General features: G+C 37.4%; 2 protein-coding genes across 2 annotated transcripts; both read right to left on the bottom strand.

The window, feature by feature from the left end:
• Positions 1-7,259: 7,259 nt before the first annotated feature.
• pvalb9 (parvalbumin 9) lies at positions 7,260-9,756 on the bottom strand. The gene is made up of 5 exons (XM_079595764.1): positions 9,506-9,756; positions 8,969-9,036; positions 8,758-8,890; positions 8,055-8,164; positions 7,260-7,485 (listed from the first exon to the last, which is right to left on the bottom strand). Exons 2-5 carry the CDS (start codon positions 9,027-9,029, stop codon positions 7,460-7,462), a joined length of 330 nt encoding a protein of 109 aa, XP_079451890.1. The 5' UTR covers positions 9,030-9,036; positions 9,506-9,756; the 3' UTR covers positions 7,260-7,459.
• A 2,852-nt stretch (positions 9,757-12,608) lies between these two features.
• Positions 12,609-15,414, bottom strand: pvalb3 (parvalbumin 3). The gene is made up of 5 exons (XM_079595763.1): positions 14,899-15,414; positions 13,715-13,781; positions 13,175-13,307; positions 12,961-13,070; positions 12,609-12,854 (listed from the first exon to the last, which is right to left on the bottom strand). Exons 2-5 carry the CDS (start codon positions 13,773-13,775, stop codon positions 12,829-12,831), a joined length of 330 nt encoding a protein of 109 aa, XP_079451889.1. The 5' UTR covers positions 13,776-13,781; positions 14,899-15,414; the 3' UTR covers positions 12,609-12,828.
• Positions 15,415-16,878: the final 1,464 nt, after the last annotated feature.

Here is a 16,878-nt window from a genome sequence, read left to right as displayed (position 1 = left end):
TAACCTCTTATTCTTTAAAGGATATCTGCTGAGGTTGGGCTAAACTCTCTGTCCAGCCTCTCTTAATGTCAACCTATGGTTTACAACATGGTCAAACAAGGTTGCTCGAATCACATCTGATAAATTTGGTCCCCGACTTCTTTGTCCACCTCCTCGTCCAGGTCTACCTCTACCTCTACCTTTACCTTTACCTTTACCTTTACCTTTTACCTCTCCCTCTCCCATTCAGATTGTGGGAATCACAAGTAGATCTACGGCCTTTTCTCTGTCCTCACCCACTGGATATAGCGCTCTCTTTCTCTGGGTGTTAGTCCGGTGTTGGTGTAGCAGCTATCCCGTCCCTGGGCCATGTTAAATATCGACTGGCCGACCGCATACCATTTCTTCTCGATCTCCACACTGAGGTGTCGAGATCGTGGAAGAAACCCTTTCAGCAGGTCCGGCTGGTACGTGTCTGCATACTACAGTATGTTTCTTTTGCAGGTGTACCAGGCCAACCTGCATCGAGACCTGAATGAGGGCGAGTCAAAAGAGTCAAAGAGTTGCGCCGGGCCACAGATTTGTCTCTCCGGGCCGCCAAGAAGATGGCCACAGCCATCAGTCATTCTATGGCAGCCCTGTGGGCTATGGAGAGGCATCTCTGGCTCAATTTATCTGAGTTGAAAAAGAGAAAGATAAATCTTTTTTTGTTAGATGCTTCGCTATCCTCTACCTTCTGGCCTCTACGGCAACTCCATAAATATTGTCGTCGAGAAGTTTCAGGAGGCTAAAAAGCAAGCGGCAGTGTGTCAATGCTACTTCCTTGCCAAACCAAGATCAGAACCCGGGGTTGCTGGGCGGGAGCAGCCCCAGCCATCAGCCAGCTCCTTGTATAGAGAACAACAAAAAGAGAGTGTTGCATGGTGCTTCGGGGCCCAGTGGATCCAGCGAGTTCAAGTCTGCCTGGGTTGAACTCACTTGAGCTGAATAATTACATTATTGGCTTGTTGCTGCTTTTCAGGAGAATTTGAATTTGTTACTGTGGCAAGCAGGGAACAGTGGGAACAAAGCGAGGCCAGTTGCGCGACTGCTTAAGTCTTCAGTCTCACAGAGGAGCTCCGGAAAGGATTAAAGGAGGAGTGACCACAGTGCAAGATAAGAGAGGATCAGGCCTGGACTATTTATGTTGTGTTTTATTATGTTTGTATGCGGCAGCCGTCCATGAAGGGCTGCCGCTTTACTTTCATTTTGTTGTTTTGTTGTTTGTTTACCGTATTGTTACATATATAAGACATATATGCCGAATATAAGACAATGTTTTTTTCTAGGAAATACTTCTGAAAAAATGGGGTCGTCATATATTCGACGTCTAAACTTTTACTTGTCAATAATACACTCGCAACAATGGGGAGTGCCAAATACGTGTAAAAAGTTTTTCCCCTGCAGGTCTGAGTCATCAAACAACTCTCATTAAGCAGCCAAGAAATACAGTGTGTCAGAATGTAATGTTAGAAGCCCCAAAAGACGGTTTGATTTGATTTATTGGTTTATTTAAAAGGGCACAGTGCAATTTCATAAAACACATGAACAAACATGGTTTAAAAAGCCAGAATTAGCCAAAAGGCAATTTTTCATCTGTAGTCCCCTGGAAGGATTAAAAATGCTAACAGTCAAAGAAAAGCATACCACGGTAATAAAAGTGGCCGCTTCGCAGAAACTGACAGGCAAGTGTGCCAGTATGTAGCCGAAAAAATAAGTGAGGGGCTGCCCAAAACCAGAGCCGCTATCCAGCTGAAGGCACTGGAAATAGCCAAAGAGCTGATCATACCCACCAGCAAGGCAACTCATTTCTTATTTCAGCTACGTCAGCTCCGGGTCGGACTTGAACAATGCTACTCTCCTCGAAGGAGGCAGTGCAGCCTAATTTTCATCCCCAGAGGACCCTAGCCTGCCCTCCGATGCAGTGATCGACATCCGGTCCTCCACTTGAGTCCTGAATGAAATGCTGGGACCTCCATGAGAAAGCCCAACCCCAGCCAGAAGCTTCACAGCCTGCGATGGAAAAGAGGAGTGGGAGGGCCACAGGGATTCACCTCAGGGTATAACAGGGGGGACTCCACCTCTTTTGAGGTATCTCAGTCTCGACCTCAACATTGCGGTGGTCATCTTGACGCAGTGGGTGCATGACTCATCAACGAATGCCACCTCAGCGTGCTTCCGGCCCAGACACGTGAGGCAGATATTGTGGCTGTCATCCAGAAACACACAGGTGGAATGAGGTGGAATCTTTAAAAAGATGCAAAGTCACACCCATCTTTACTCTTTGTAAAACTGCTCTTTTGATGTTGAAGCGCCCAGGGGAACAGCTGCTGCACTTGACCGTGCACACACTCAGCACGATGATTGTCATCACTCAATGGGTGGTTGTCTAAGTGGTGTCCGCAAAATAATATAGGGTTCATAGTTTGGAAAAGTTTTTGGAGCAAAACTGACCTGTTCAAAAGAGATGGTATGCATCCCTCCTAGGATGGTGCTGCTCTTCTCTCAAGTAATATAGCACATAGTCTTAGAGCTCAAACATGACAATCTGGGGCTCAGGTCAGGAAGCAGACAGACTGGCTTAACCGACCGTCTGCTAGCTGTCTCACGTCACTGAGGTCAGATAAATCCCATTACATAGAGACTCTTTCACCTAGATATCATCATATAGAGACTGTGTCTGTTCCCTGAACTAGGACATACAAAAAACTCCCAAACCCATTTAAGGGAAAAGATTTGATTGATGTTCAACAAATAAAAAACAAATATAATGCAGATGAACAAATGATAAAGCTCGGGTTGCTGAATATTTGATCCCTTTCTTCAAAAGCACTTATGGTTAAAGGTCCCGTTTTTCCTGTGTTTTTGAAGCTTTTATTGTGTCTACAGTGTGCAATATAACATGTGTTCATGTTTCGCGTGTAAAAAAACACAGTATTTTTCACAAAATGTACTTATCTGTATACCGCTGTTTTCACTGTCCTAAAAACGAGCTGATGACTTCCTTGTTCTGCAGTCCCTCCTTCAGAAATACGTAACGAGTTCTGATTGTGCCAGCGGTTCCTGTGTTGTGATTCACCAGCAGCTTAGCACACGTTGTCCGGAAAGGTCACGCCTCTTACCATAACGTGGAGTTGCATGGCTCAGTATTATTGTTAACATGGCCAAACAAAGGTGATTTGACTCCGGGATGAAAATAACAGCGTCTCGACGACATGGCAACAAACACTCTACAAATGCAACTCTTCCTCTTCTCTGTAGCAGCGCAATAAGACCACGCCCCCTTTTTTGTGTATTCCTGTGTCTGGAGGTTAGTCAAAAAATTGTTCTAGTGACGTCATTAACGCAGGATGTAGAGGGATGTAGTCCAAACCGGCCGTTCGCTGTAGGCTTTGAAAGGGGACTTCTGTAAAATAAAGTATCTCGCTTGGCATTGAACTTTGAGCTTTATAATTTTACAGGTTTTATTTATGCTCTAACAGCAACATTACACACTAGCTAAAGTTTAAAAAATGGGATCACGAAAAACAGGATCTTTAATGATATGTGAAACAAATCCATTGGAGGCGAGTTGAAGTGAACCCAAATGCAACTTTGATTCCATAACGTGATCTAACAAAAAACAAAAGCTTGACGTGACATGACATGAAATCAAAAACATGAACAAGAACATGAACTTCCCAACAGTGGTTACATGAAAACAAACAATCCTAGACAAAGACACAAGGGAAACATAAACTTAAATATACACAGACTAATTACAAGACAAGGAACACCTATGAACAATGATCAGACGATTAACCAATGACAAGACACATGGCAGGATCACCTGACAAACAGGGAATCACATGACAAGACACAGAAACATGACATGAACAAACCCACAGCGTGACAACATGATTACAGACCATAACTTAGATGTGCTGTGTTTGACAGAAACTTGGGTAAAACCAGATGATTACATTACTTTATATGAGTCCACCCCGCAAGATTACTGTTATAAATACGAGGCTCGTTTGAAAGGAAAAGGGGGTGGTGTTGCTGCAATTTATAGCAATATCTTCAGTATTACTCAGAAGTCCAGTTTCAAATATAATTCTTTTAAAGTGCTGGTGCTTTCTGTAACGTTATCTAAGTGATAAATCCCTTTTGACAGTTGTGCTGGCTACTGTATACAGGCCACCAGGGCACCATACAGATTTTGTCAAAGAATATACTGATTTTCTATTAGAGTTAGTACTGGCTGCAGATAAAGTCTTAATTGTTGGTGATTTTAATATACATGCAGATAACAAAGATCTATTGTCACATGGAATCACTGTTGATTCCGTTGAAATTCTGCAGCAGAGCGATGACATCTCAGATCATTATATAATCTTGTGTATACTTAATTTAGCCAAGGTTGCAAAGCCAACTCTGCGTTATAAATATGGTAGAACTATCACTTCTGCCACTAAAGATTGCTTTATAAATAATCTTCCTGATCAGTTTCATCTCGTCAGCATCCCAGATGAACTCGATGTTGCAACAGAAACTTTTGACACTTGCTCCATTGCGCTTAATGAAGATTAAAGGAAATACAACGAGTACACTGCAGGCCCTTAAGAGAGCAGACAGAAAAATGGAGGGTAGCAGGAAGAAAACAAAAAAAAGTTGTTTTCAATTCGTGGAGAGAGAGCACGATTGAGTACAGAAAGGCCTTAAAAACGGAAATGTTTTCTAACTTCCTCCTCCAAAATACCAAAAAGTTGGCTATGACAGTTACTCCTGTTGAATATGGATCGTCTTACATGGTGGTAAGCCGACATTACCCTGGATACCATATCTCTCTCGATACACCACAAAGACTTGCTGTCCTGGTCACAGATGAGCCAGAGACGTACACCAACAATTTGTTTCCTCTTTTGAACTCTGATATTTCTCATTATGTTGTGTGGATTACAATATCTTACAGCTGTGCCATTGCTTTTCTAATGCAACCTTCACACCCTGTTCTTACTGATGGAATGGAAAATCAGTTAAGATTGGCCAACACTATATTACAACACTATAGCCAGTATTTCAGTTTCATTGTCCAACCCCTGCATAAAACACTACAGATCATCTATTAGACACTACATAAAAATGGAGAACACCATCCAGATCATAGTTACAGACAAGAAGTACTATATCCCTTTTCACTGAAACTCATGCTCTCAATGTCTGTCCCTTTTGTGTCTAATTAGTATGCTATTTGAACTCCCTTGTTTTAAGGCTTTGGTTACATCTAGAGTTTAGACAAGAATACAAGACTATACAGTAAATAAAAAATAAAAAAGTATAGTAATTGCAACTTCGTAAAGTGAGTATTGTATGTCATATTAAGCATGTGCATACTGTAAAAATGCAGTAGTCCAACTTCAAAAGGCCAAAAGATCAAAGAAAACTCTAAATGGAAAGAATGTTAGAGTACACTCAAAAAAGTTGTGCAACTGCAAAATCAAAGTCAGTGAGAGATTCATTCTGCCTCAGCATCACGTCTTCATGTTGGGTTCGGCCTGAGGACTTTGTCCACATCACAGACTATGTTGTCTCTTGCCAAGCAAAGGGAAAACACTCCTGCCCTGACAATACTTCACACCTTGCTCTTTCTTGTCCTCATCCTTACACATACTCTTAGTTCTCTCTCTCTCTCTCTCTCTCAGATTGTTTATCAATTGTTGGTATCAACATGTGCACTCTGAACTGACTTATATTTTGTACATACTGTATGGCTGAATAGACAAAAGAACTATTAAATACATGTACTTGAAGTGTAGCAATGTGTAGAAATCAGAGTGTTTAGTGACATACAGTTTGGCATGTATCCTTTACTATCCTTTCCATTGTAACATCAAAATTGTGTTTACCGATTAAGACTAAGATATGTTACACACTACATGTTATACATTAAATATATAACCTGAAACCAATAGTTATACTTTTACTGTGAAAGGATATTGTTTTCTTTTTAAAATGTACCCCCAAATACATGAGCCCACAGTACCTCAGCAAGTGTTTGCATGTTGGTTCAGTTTAGTAACACACCAGTACAGTGGTTAGAGATATCGGCTTTTAAATGTTATATTTAAACATGTGACCTCTTGCTGAATTATATGGATAAGCTTTGTAGTATAATTGTTGTATAAGCTCTCCCATTAGTTGTTTGTTAAATCTTACATGTTGGGCCAAGCACACTGGGATTATTACAGTGGAGCTGATGCTATTAAGGCACATGTTTGCCTGGTTCATTTTGGTCTCTGGCTTCAGTGCGGAAAGGGGATAATCAGAAGCCAGGATTGATGCGCCGTTTTCAATTCCATTGTTCTAATGGGCCAAGCGGTAACCTGAGCGGGATATCCTTGTCATTCAGTATTGAGAGGCCCTCTTCACTGAAACTTACACCTGCTCTCAACGTCTGTACCTTTTGTGCCTACTTAGTCTGCTTTACATTTGAACTCCCTTGTTTTAAGGCTTTGGTTACATCTAGGATTTAAAGGTTTATCTTTTGGAGTGAACTATATTGTATTGTATGTAAATCTGGTATTGGACCAACTTGAACTTGTAGATAAGATGCTATGCCATCTCCATCCACACTGCTAGTAGAACCAGATGTTTGTGAAACATTGCGAGTTCTGTTCACAAATGATTGGATATGAATTTATTCTGTTTACGGTTTGCTGAGAACTTTATAACAGCGTAACAATCTGAAGTAAGTCAAGAAACCTTTTGGATTTTATCTACTGAGGACATTGAAACATTGTTAGAATACTGTATTAACAAAAATTCATATTTTTAAAAAACAATCTTTCAGAGCCCAAATCTCGATACACCACTGTAGGCATATAATTGTCATATAATTGCAAAATAGCAATGCTGATACATGTAAGGTTAAACTTGCTTTCTGAAATGCCGGACTCAAGAAGACTATCAAGAATGACTACCAATTAGTTATAAGGTTGCTAAGGTCTATTTAATGTAGAGCTCACTTATTTTCAGATGCACTGTGTATATTACAAAAGTAAAAGTGCATTTTCTTAGTTTTGTGCTTATGCGTAGTGCACAGATGAATAAACTGTAGGTCAAAGCTTAACATGATAAATGTCTCACAGAGTTAAAAGTTCACACGCTGATGGCTGTCTTGTATCGAAAAGTTAACTTGTATGTGAATATCACAGAATCCACAACATAATAAGCAGATTTAAAACACAGTAAACAAGATGCATTAGTTTAGTGACTTTATTTTATTTTCCCTGAACAGTTTTGTCATTGGTAATTCAATCGGACAACAAAACAGACTGTATGCAAAAGTCAAGTACATTTATTTGATGTGCTGATTTTTATTTTTGAAAAGAGATCAAGTGTAAAAAGTCAAATGAAAGATGAGGCTGCGGTGCTTATAGCTGAGGGCTCCACTCATCTTTCAGGATAACACCATAGTCTGGAACTCTGTAGAGGAGGAGGAACATCAGGATTTAGATGTAGACATACTTTAGTTTAATTAGACAATGATATTATAATAGACTGATTTAACAGGGACATTCCAACTTAATCTGTTCTGTGTCCCTGTTTCAGCATGACCTTAAGAGGTGATATGAACACCAATTAATGAATAAACCTAAAACAAGAACAATATCTTACTCTGAACTCTCTTTCTCAGTAATTTGCAATGCAAATAAATAATTTGCAATGCTGCGGTCAGACTTTGTATTGTCTCAGACCGCTACTCAGGCTTGAAATAAAAATTGGAGGTGACCCTGATCTTTGATCCTCTTATGCAATGCAATGCTAGATTGTTTTTCCATGAAGACAGTTATTCAATCTTAGCACTTGCTGCCGCAGTAATGATCTGAGAAATGACAAACCTCTAGCAAAGGATGTGATATAACAGAAACAGATGCAATGTAAAATAAATACGTTTTCTTTTTCCATCATTTTAAAGTGCATTCATAATGGTAAAACATGTAGATGCATAAAGCAAATTAAATCAAAGAAACAATCTTGTGAGAAAACATTACCGTCTACTCCAATCTTGCCGTCGCTATCATCATCTGCAGCTGTAAGGAGGCTCTTGATCTCCTTTTCTGTCAGGGTTCGTGCCCCCGGGAAAAATCGTTGGAGAAAGAACCTGATGCACACAAATCCATTTATGAGAAGAACGAAGTGATACACAGTCACCGAACTCTGGTTCTCCTACTGCAGGCAGCTCTGCATTTGAACATTTATGCAGTCAGCTTAACTCATCAATCAAATATGATCTCTTTCACCTTTTCTGGCTAAAATGCGAGCTAAAAATGAAAGCCTCAAAGGACTGTTGTGAATGTCATCCCTCTAGCCCTGAGTTCTAGTTCTGCTGATGTCATTACATAATGCAGATAAATCACATAAAGCAGGGACAGAAAAAAACATAATGACAGCATCTCCATGGATTACATTAGAAAAGGACTTAGTTTAAATGGAACTCTGGTATTATAAGGTAAGACATGGACAGTTAATGTCAAGCTTAAACGAAAGTAATTCTTTTTTTGCACCGGATTTCATGCATGTCTATTGCGAGCATAGTATTTTTTAGCATTAAAAGTGCTTTCTCTGATCACACTGAACAACGAGGCAGCATATTGAAGCAATAAAACGGAGTCTCGAGTAACATGAAATAACAACAACAGTCGATGGCTTTGCATAGCTTTGCACATGAATTCAGTACCAGCCAAAATGACATACTTGAGCTCAGCTTCCTCAATAAATCCACTGTTATCCTCATCTATGATGCGGAAGACATCCTTCACCTCTTGGGGACTTTTCTGGCTCAGGCCACAAAGTTGGAAGAACTTTTTATAACAAAATGAGTCTGGAGCTGTTGGAGAAAACAATTCATTTTATTATTGTTCTTATCATTATGATTATTACATTATTCAGTGCATTTGGTTCATACCTTGGCAGTCTTTGACAGCATTTTCAATGGCTTCAGCCGAGAGGATGGAAGTAAGTGACATATTCAAACTGTTGGAGAGGGGGGGAAATTATTTGCCTATTATTCTTGTATATATTTTGTACTCTTTATGAATTTATTACTAATTTGATTTCATTTATATAATTGTACAGTTTATGAACACACACACACACACACACACACACACACATTAAATAGAATTGAAAGAATTCACTTATTCAAAATGGATAGAAATAAGAGCCTAAGAAACATAAAGGGCAAATATTTGTAACATTTTAAAATCATCACCATTCACTTTCTAAAATATTTTGTCTAAATGCCCATTACACGACAATATCCTGTTTATTGTAATCTACGTTCTGTCAATCTCATCTATTTGCTGAAATATATCACTTTAAAATTTACATGAAATTAGTAATAAAAAAAAAAAAATAGCCTAAAAAAAACCTTTTAGATAAACATAAACAAATGGTCAGTTTCTATGTGCTATTTGATGGTAAGCGGAAAGCAGTATCTGACCTGTGAAGATTTCTCCTCGCGCTGATCCAGAGGTAAGGCTGTGTGTGATAGCGCCTCTCATCCACTGACAACTTATATATATGTATATGCTAATGGGACGGACAATGAGAGATGCTTGGGTTACCTGTCCGTGTATCAAATTCGTGTTGCACTGCTCGACTTGAATTTCTTGCCTAACTAATTATCCTTTACTATTTAAATAAGCCACAGACCGAATGCACACACTTGCACTTCTCCCTAATAGTGCATACTTGGAAAGAAACGCGCTGTGTGTGTTTGTGTGTGTGTGTGTGTGTGTTACTCTTATCACAACTGTTGTTTTCCCTAATGAAAATATCTGTAAACTGTGTATTTATATATATATATATATATATATATATATATATATATATATTTGTGTAACAGAATAGGCTATATATATATAATTGTTGTTGTGTATGTTTTTAATATTTATACTGGACCTAAAATGTATAAAGACATAAAAATATGTGTAAACGATGTCAATGTTAATTAAATGTTTACGTCTTTTGCTGTGCGTTAGACATTTTTTGTAAACACATTTACATTCATATATAGGCTAAATAAAATGTATATTAATTTGCGTATGCTATATGTAACCTATATTGGACATATCTGTCACCCTGGTTATCGTGATATTAACACATTCCCTCATTAAAATGATGTAGAGTTACATTAATTATAAATAAAACTGTCATAATGACATCCTCATTCTTTCTCAATTAAGTGTCTTTTATCATTTTGTCATTTTTAAACTTTATAGTGACATTGACATATATTTACATATATACTGGGATTTAAACCCATCACTTTGGTGTTGTTGGCACTGTTGAGCAACTGGAACACCTGTTATAGTAAGTTAGGTTTTTCATTAATGGATGACTTCATAGTCAACCCTAAGTATTGTATTGTATAAATAAAAGTATTGAACACTGGATTTTTGTATAAATGATCAGCATTACACTGTCAAGCTGTTAAATATCACAACAACATATTTTACAATTTTCACATTAAGCCTGATATGGTAAATGTGATTTATTTACACTTAAATACTTTTTTTTTGTCTGACAGAATTTTCTTTTCTTTTTTTCACTTGAAAAATGAAAAAGGTCGCCCTTAGGAATGACCAATATGCACAGGCATTGCTGATGAACTGTTTGACCTCTGTTGTGAATCACCTTTGATCTGTTTCACAAGATTTAGTTAACATCATCACCTACTTTTTGCTATACCAGTTAATTAATAATAATACTGTAAGATACAGTATTTGATGCTGATGTTTTGCTGTTTCACAGTTATCACTCAGATTATATGCTTGGTTTATTGCCAGGTTCGTTTGGCGACTTAAATGTAGCTTTACATTTTACAATTAGATTAATTTTGTTTAGCTTTAAATGAGTAGTCAGGAGTCCAATCCACTTAGAGGTAGACACTGAGACTAATCATCTACTCATGCAACTTGACACTTTTCTCTTACTTTCTCTCTAATCTGACTGACATCTGCCTGAGTAATGATTGATCTCACAGACAAAGTGTTTTCTTTGAGTCGTTTGCTGTTCAGGAAAATCAGTTTGAATTCAAAGTAAAAAGTATATGTACAGCAAAGATAGGCTAATTGACAACTCACTGAATCTTATTATGTGAGAACTAAATAATAGTGTCCAAAGAATCTGTGCCAAAATCCACCACATATACATATGCATTTTAATGTAATGCATCAGATAAAAAAAGTGCTTCTTACTTTTTAGCTTAAATATGCTTTAAGATAATTGGGCAGATATAATCTACTGGAAAGTGAGGGAAAAAATGCCATTAAAGTGACTATGGCCTGACATGGAAATGGGAAGACAAGACATTGGAGCCACCGAGCTAACAAACCAATACACTCTAATGCACTGAACTGACTGGTAGTGTTACGGTATAGATATCTATCCATTTACATTCTCTAATTTGTTGGTACAGTCCAGCCAACATGTCTTCTGTGTTTTATTGAGTCTGCAGTTGACATTAATTACATAAATTACAAATGTTAAAAAACAAATCCTAAATAAACTGCACACTGTTTTGCCTTAGATCACTTTGGTGTTGAATTAAGTAAAGTAGTAAAAAAAAAACAGTTTGTACAGAAGTGAGGCTCTGGGGTGTGTAAGGCAGATAAAATGTGGCACCGACACCACCTAATGGCGGCCACATAGTACTACCATATGATACCTCAGTTTGGTTGAAAGTCACCAAATCAGAATAGACAAGTCTTATTTTTTATGGAATATTGCAATATTTATTATAAATTATTTATCTGTGCACATTTTTTTTTTATTCATGCACCCTTACAATTTTTTATCAAATTCGATTAAATTCTCTGCTCACATGATCACAGCAATAGCAAACCACAATGATCCAATCAATTCATGATGGACAAAATCAAGTCCCGCCTAACATTTTTTCTTGTTTGCGAAGCTGTTTCATTCGGATATAAGTCATAGGTAAGAACAAACTATCGCAACTTCTGTTTCATGTCGTCTTTAAAATATGCTACACAGAACTAAATCTTTTTATTCTATAGTATTTACATATCCATCCTTTTGTCTGTCTAGCCATTGCAGATGTGCACCTCTTATAATCGCTAAGCTAAGCTACAATGGCAGTGAATAGAGCGTCCAGGGATGACATCAGAACCCTGAAGACTAATTCGCCACAGGTTTCCTCGAGATTTTCCTATGGGTTTTTATAATGGTGTTTTTCAATTTATGAGTGAAATAAAGTCTGTGGTAAACACAACTTGACGATACTTGAACGTTTTGCTCTACAATGTAAATTATACACCCATATCAAAAATGCATACTTTGAAGCTGTTATGTTTATTAATTTATTTTTAAACGGATGTTTCTAATAAGTAACTAGATAAGAACGTTTGGGGTGCGATTGTGTGTAGTTCACGTTGTAGAGAAAAAATTTCAAGTATCCTTTAGTTATGGGTTTGGTAAACACATAGGAAAATCTGGAGGGAACCAGTGGCGAATTAGTCTTTGATGTTATTCTTGCTGCATTGTAATATATTCACACCATAAAAAGACAAGACTCAAAATTGAAAAATAGTATTTATTTTCTCATTGTCCTTTCCCAAAAACGGGATCAAAGATTTTACAGGAATCAACGTTCATATCTATATTGCAAAAGACCTTGTGGCGAGTGCAGCATGGTAGTGGACAGTCAGAATTGTGTATAAAAATCAGCCAGCAAGATAAAAAAAGTGGCGATCTCAGGCTACGATACTGGTTGTCAGCAAGATGTTGGTCGGGTGCCATTTATGCCTTGACCAAGGCGGCAAACTCTGTAAAATTAAGCAGATACAATTCATCAGAAGACAATGTAGAGTGGCTGGTATTATATTCGATCAATTGTGTTTTTATATATTCAACAAGGAGTAAATTCCTCACCATCAACTCCAATCATGCCATCACCATCAGCATCTCCAGCTTTCAGGAAGGCCTTTGTCTCTGCATCAGTGAGCGCCCTGGCGCTGGCAGAGAAGGTCTGCAGGAACAGTCTGGAGAGCACAAACAAACAATCAACCTCAAGTATTGTTCCAGGGTTTGAACCAGTAGACAACACGTCAGTTATTATGAAAACGTGATTTAAGACTGGACTTACTTCAGCTCTTCCTCCTCAATGAAGCCGCTCTTGTCCTGGTCGATGACGTAGAAGGCCTTCTTGATGTCATCAGCAGACTTGGCGGACAGGCCGACCTTGGCGAAGAAGCTCTTGTAGTTGAAGGAGTCAGCAGCTGGAAGGTAATTTAATCAGGTTGCTTAGCATGATGGTGGAGATAAATGGCCTACATGTAGGACTTAGAATAACATTTGATTTAAGGGTTTTAAAAAACATGACAAGCTCTAACAAATGATATTTACAACTTTAAATAAAAATTCTGTCATCATTTACACACACCTCATGTTGTTTCAAATCCACACGACTTTCTTCCGTGGAGCACAGAAGGAGAAGTTAGGCAGAATGACAGTCTCAGTGTTTGTCCATACATGAAAATAAATAGTGACTGAGACTTTCAGTCCCTAACATTCTGCCTTTTGTTCCACGCCAAAAAGAAAGCCAAGTGGGTTTGGGATGACATAAAATTGATTTTCTCGCTTTAGGTTGTGGGTCAATAGGACGGTCCAGAAACATGCAGGTTACCTTGACAGGCCTGCAGGGCTGCAGCGACGTCAGCATCAGACAGAATACCAGCGAATGCCATGATAGCCTAAAAAAAATGGCAGAGGGTTTAATTTTACTTGGATATATTAATTAGAATTTTTATATGTAGAATTTCAGCCTTATAATACGCCCATTCCAGACACCCAGGTAATCAGAAACTATTTGCTCCCATATATGCTTGGCAAATGATCAACGGCAGTCATTGCATATTTTAACACTATAGTATGTTATGATTAGGATAGGGATGCACCGATATGAACATTTTGGCCGATACCAATAATTCTTTACATTTAAAAAACGATAACCGATATATTGGCTGAATATAAATATATAAATCTGAATTCAAATTTTGATATACTTTGAGAGCCTGAATGCAAAAACAAAAAGCTTACCATTAAAAGCCATGTCCCAAACACTTCAACATAAATCATACATATTCAGTTTGAACCAGTGTAAGATTCCTTAACTTTTAAAATTAATTTTACACTCCTATGGCCAACTTTCTTTATTAAAAAATGGTAACACTTTATAATAAGGTTTAATTTAGTTAGCATTAGTTAACGTAAACCAAAAATGAATGCACAATACTTCTACAGAAAATGTATTCATCTTAGTTAATGTTAATCTCAACATTGAAATTTTTTAGATCCAAAGTTGTATCTTTAACATTAGTTAATGCACTGTGTGTAAACTAACATGAACACAAATATTTTATTAACTAACGTTAACAAATGTCATTGCTCTCTATCAGACCATGTTAGTTAATGCATTAACATACAAAATGAGACCTTAAGTGTTACCAAAAAATCTATTGCCTAAAAAAAAGTTACATAAAAAAAAAAAAAATAATAATAATAATAAAATCATTGGAAAACATTGGGCTGCATATATATATATATATATATATATAAAAATGCATGTGCCATGGATGAATAAAATAAAATAGCATTGGAATGATGATAAATTATAAATCTCACCCATCAAAACCGATTAATAAAGAGAAATAGCCTATCTAAACACGTCCAAACTCCAAGACACAAATTATTCCCACTCCAGGTGGCCGAGATTTAATAAGTCAAACCATCCTCCCCGGATCAGCCCGAAGTCGTATGGCCGTGGGTGCTCGTTGCAAGATATCCTGAGCTGAGAAGACACTCACTCACCTCTAGTTGTCTTTAAGGGTTGGATTCGCAAAGATGAAACTGGCAGCTGCAGTGAGCACCAACTCCATGGCTTCCACCTTATATACTACAACTCAACCGAAATATGAGAAAAGGCATAATGTAATGGACACCGCATGGGAGGCAGTTGGTTGAAAAATTTGTCCAGTAGTCAGGGCGTTCTATTTATATGCTCTTAAATGAAGCTGCTTGAAATGTAGGCTACGTATACGGTAAGTTATAGGCCAACGTTAAGTCTATATCGCGCCGGCTAATAATATACGATCCTAACATAATATACGAGGACGAAAACCCTCTGTAGTAGTAGATATTCTAAAAATCAACGGCAAGAGTTAAGGTCATTTTGCCTGAGAGAAACCAAGTTCGCTGTAGTCGTTTAACTGTTGCAAATCATCTCACAAGCTATGGAGTCAAGAGGAAGAAGAAGCGCGTGAATCACAAATGCACCATAATACTGGCGGATGAGGCGGCCATCATAGTATTTTCAGTCGATACTATGTGCTTTGGAATTGGAAATGTAAGGTAAATGCAAACTCACAGATAATCGTAGAGCTTGTAACGTAGGCCTATATGTTTATGAGTTATGACACGAACTCTGCCAGTGATTTCAGCTTTCGGTTGGCGCTTCTTCGTCTACCGTATGGATGTTTCTCTGAGTAGCCTACCTCTTGACAGCGTCAAGTTTGATTTTAAAGACATAAAATAGACAGCTATTGACCTGAATCAGGCCTATGCTAAAAATGTGACTAGAATTTGGACGTTGTTTAGATAGAGACTTTTTATTGATGGTTAGGCTATTTGATTTTATTTAGACAGTTTATTGAAAATTAAATAATACAATGCAAAAACATTTGTTCTACAATAAAGATGATTATGTCATTTTTTTTTGCTGTTGTGTGTGATTACATGTTTCAGTTTTTGTAGAAAACGTCCATAAGCCATATCTACTTGGGCTATCCCAAGTCGGATCCTGTCCTAAAATCAATCAGCTACATTCATCACTTAAATGTCACATTATTTTATTTATTTCTAATGAAATAGCTGCAAGTGCTGAATCATACAGTCACTTTATTTGACAAATTAAAATTACATGATCAAAACAATCATACTAAAAATACATTAAGTGTGTTAAGCTAGATTGACATTAGAATATCATATTATGCTGGATGAGTTAAATGTTATGCAATTCATTTTAAAATATAGGCATATTGCATGGAAGAGTTGTATTGCTTTTACTACAAATAAATCTATTTTGTGATTAGCCACTTGAAATAGTGTTACACTTGTAAAAATGTAAACTTTTTTTGAAACATGGGGGATACTGCAAGTAGCCTACACAAGTCAAAAAATATATATAACATTGTTCTAGTGAATTTTAATCCAAAAATCTTACATATTGTTAAAAGAGTTATTAAAGTGCTGTAACTTTTGACTGTACTAAAGCACAAAAATACCATATGTTTGCAGATATTTCGGAAACATTCTATGTTCAGTAGTTTACATACTTTCTCTGAAAAACAATGCTGCAGCCAGTTATTCTACTTTGAGTGACCATGGACCACAAAACCAGTCAACAAGTCAAGTCGAGTCACCTTTATTTATATAGTATAGCATTTTTTACAATATAGATTGTATCAAAGCAGCTTCACATTGATAACATGACAATAATACAACAAGTTTGTTTCTATAAGAAAATTGCGTCATCGTCCACCTGACGTAAGGCAGATTAATAATATTGTTGAATATTAAATGTCCCCAACAAAGCAAGCCAAAAGCCAAGGCAACAGTGGCACGGAACCAAAACTTCATCAGGTGACAGAATGGAGAAAAAACCTTGGGAGAAACCAGGCTCAGTCGGGGGCCAGTTCTCCTCTGGCCAACGAACGAACAGTGTATGATTATAATTCAGGCAACATTACAGGTCAGAAGTCAGATTGGATCAGAACATTCACAATATTTATC

The sequence above is a fragment of the Phoxinus phoxinus genome (genome assembly GCF_949152265.1).
Source record: "Phoxinus phoxinus genome assembly, chromosome: 21".
Lineage (NCBI taxonomy): Eukaryota > Metazoa > Chordata > Actinopteri > Cypriniformes > Leuciscidae > Phoxinus > Phoxinus phoxinus.
The sequence above is the reverse complement of the archived record's forward strand: the minus strand, read 5'-3'. Positions and strand labels throughout refer to the sequence as shown.

What these genes read in the sequence shown, in the direction of transcription:
- pvalb9 (XM_079595764.1), bottom strand. Translation starts at nt 9,029, where the DNA reads ATGTCACTTACTTCCATCCTCTCGGCTGAAGCCATTGAAAATGCTGTC. An exon ending in TGCTGTCAAAGACTGCCAAG is followed by an intron (nt 8,891 to 8,968) that starts GTATGAACCAAA and finishes TTTCTCCAACAG; the next exon opens with CTCCAGACTCATTTTGTTAT. An exon ending in CGGCAAGATTGGAGTAGACG is followed by an intron (nt 7,486 to 8,054) that starts GTAATGTTTTCT and finishes CCTCCTCTACAG; the next exon opens with AGTTCCAGACTATGGTGTTA.
- pvalb3 (XM_079595763.1), bottom strand. Translation starts at nt 13,775, where the DNA reads ATGGCATTCGCTGGTATTCTGTCTGATGCTGACGTCGCTGCAGCCCTG. An exon ending in AGCCCTGCAGGCCTGTCAAG is followed by an intron (nt 13,308 to 13,714) that starts GTAACCTGCATG and finishes ATTACCTTCCAG; the next exon opens with CTGCTGACTCCTTCAACTAC. An exon ending in TGGCATGATTGGAGTTGATG is followed by an intron (nt 12,855 to 12,960) that starts GTGAGGAATTTA and finishes TTAATTTTACAG; the next exon opens with AGTTTGCCGCCTTGGTCAAG.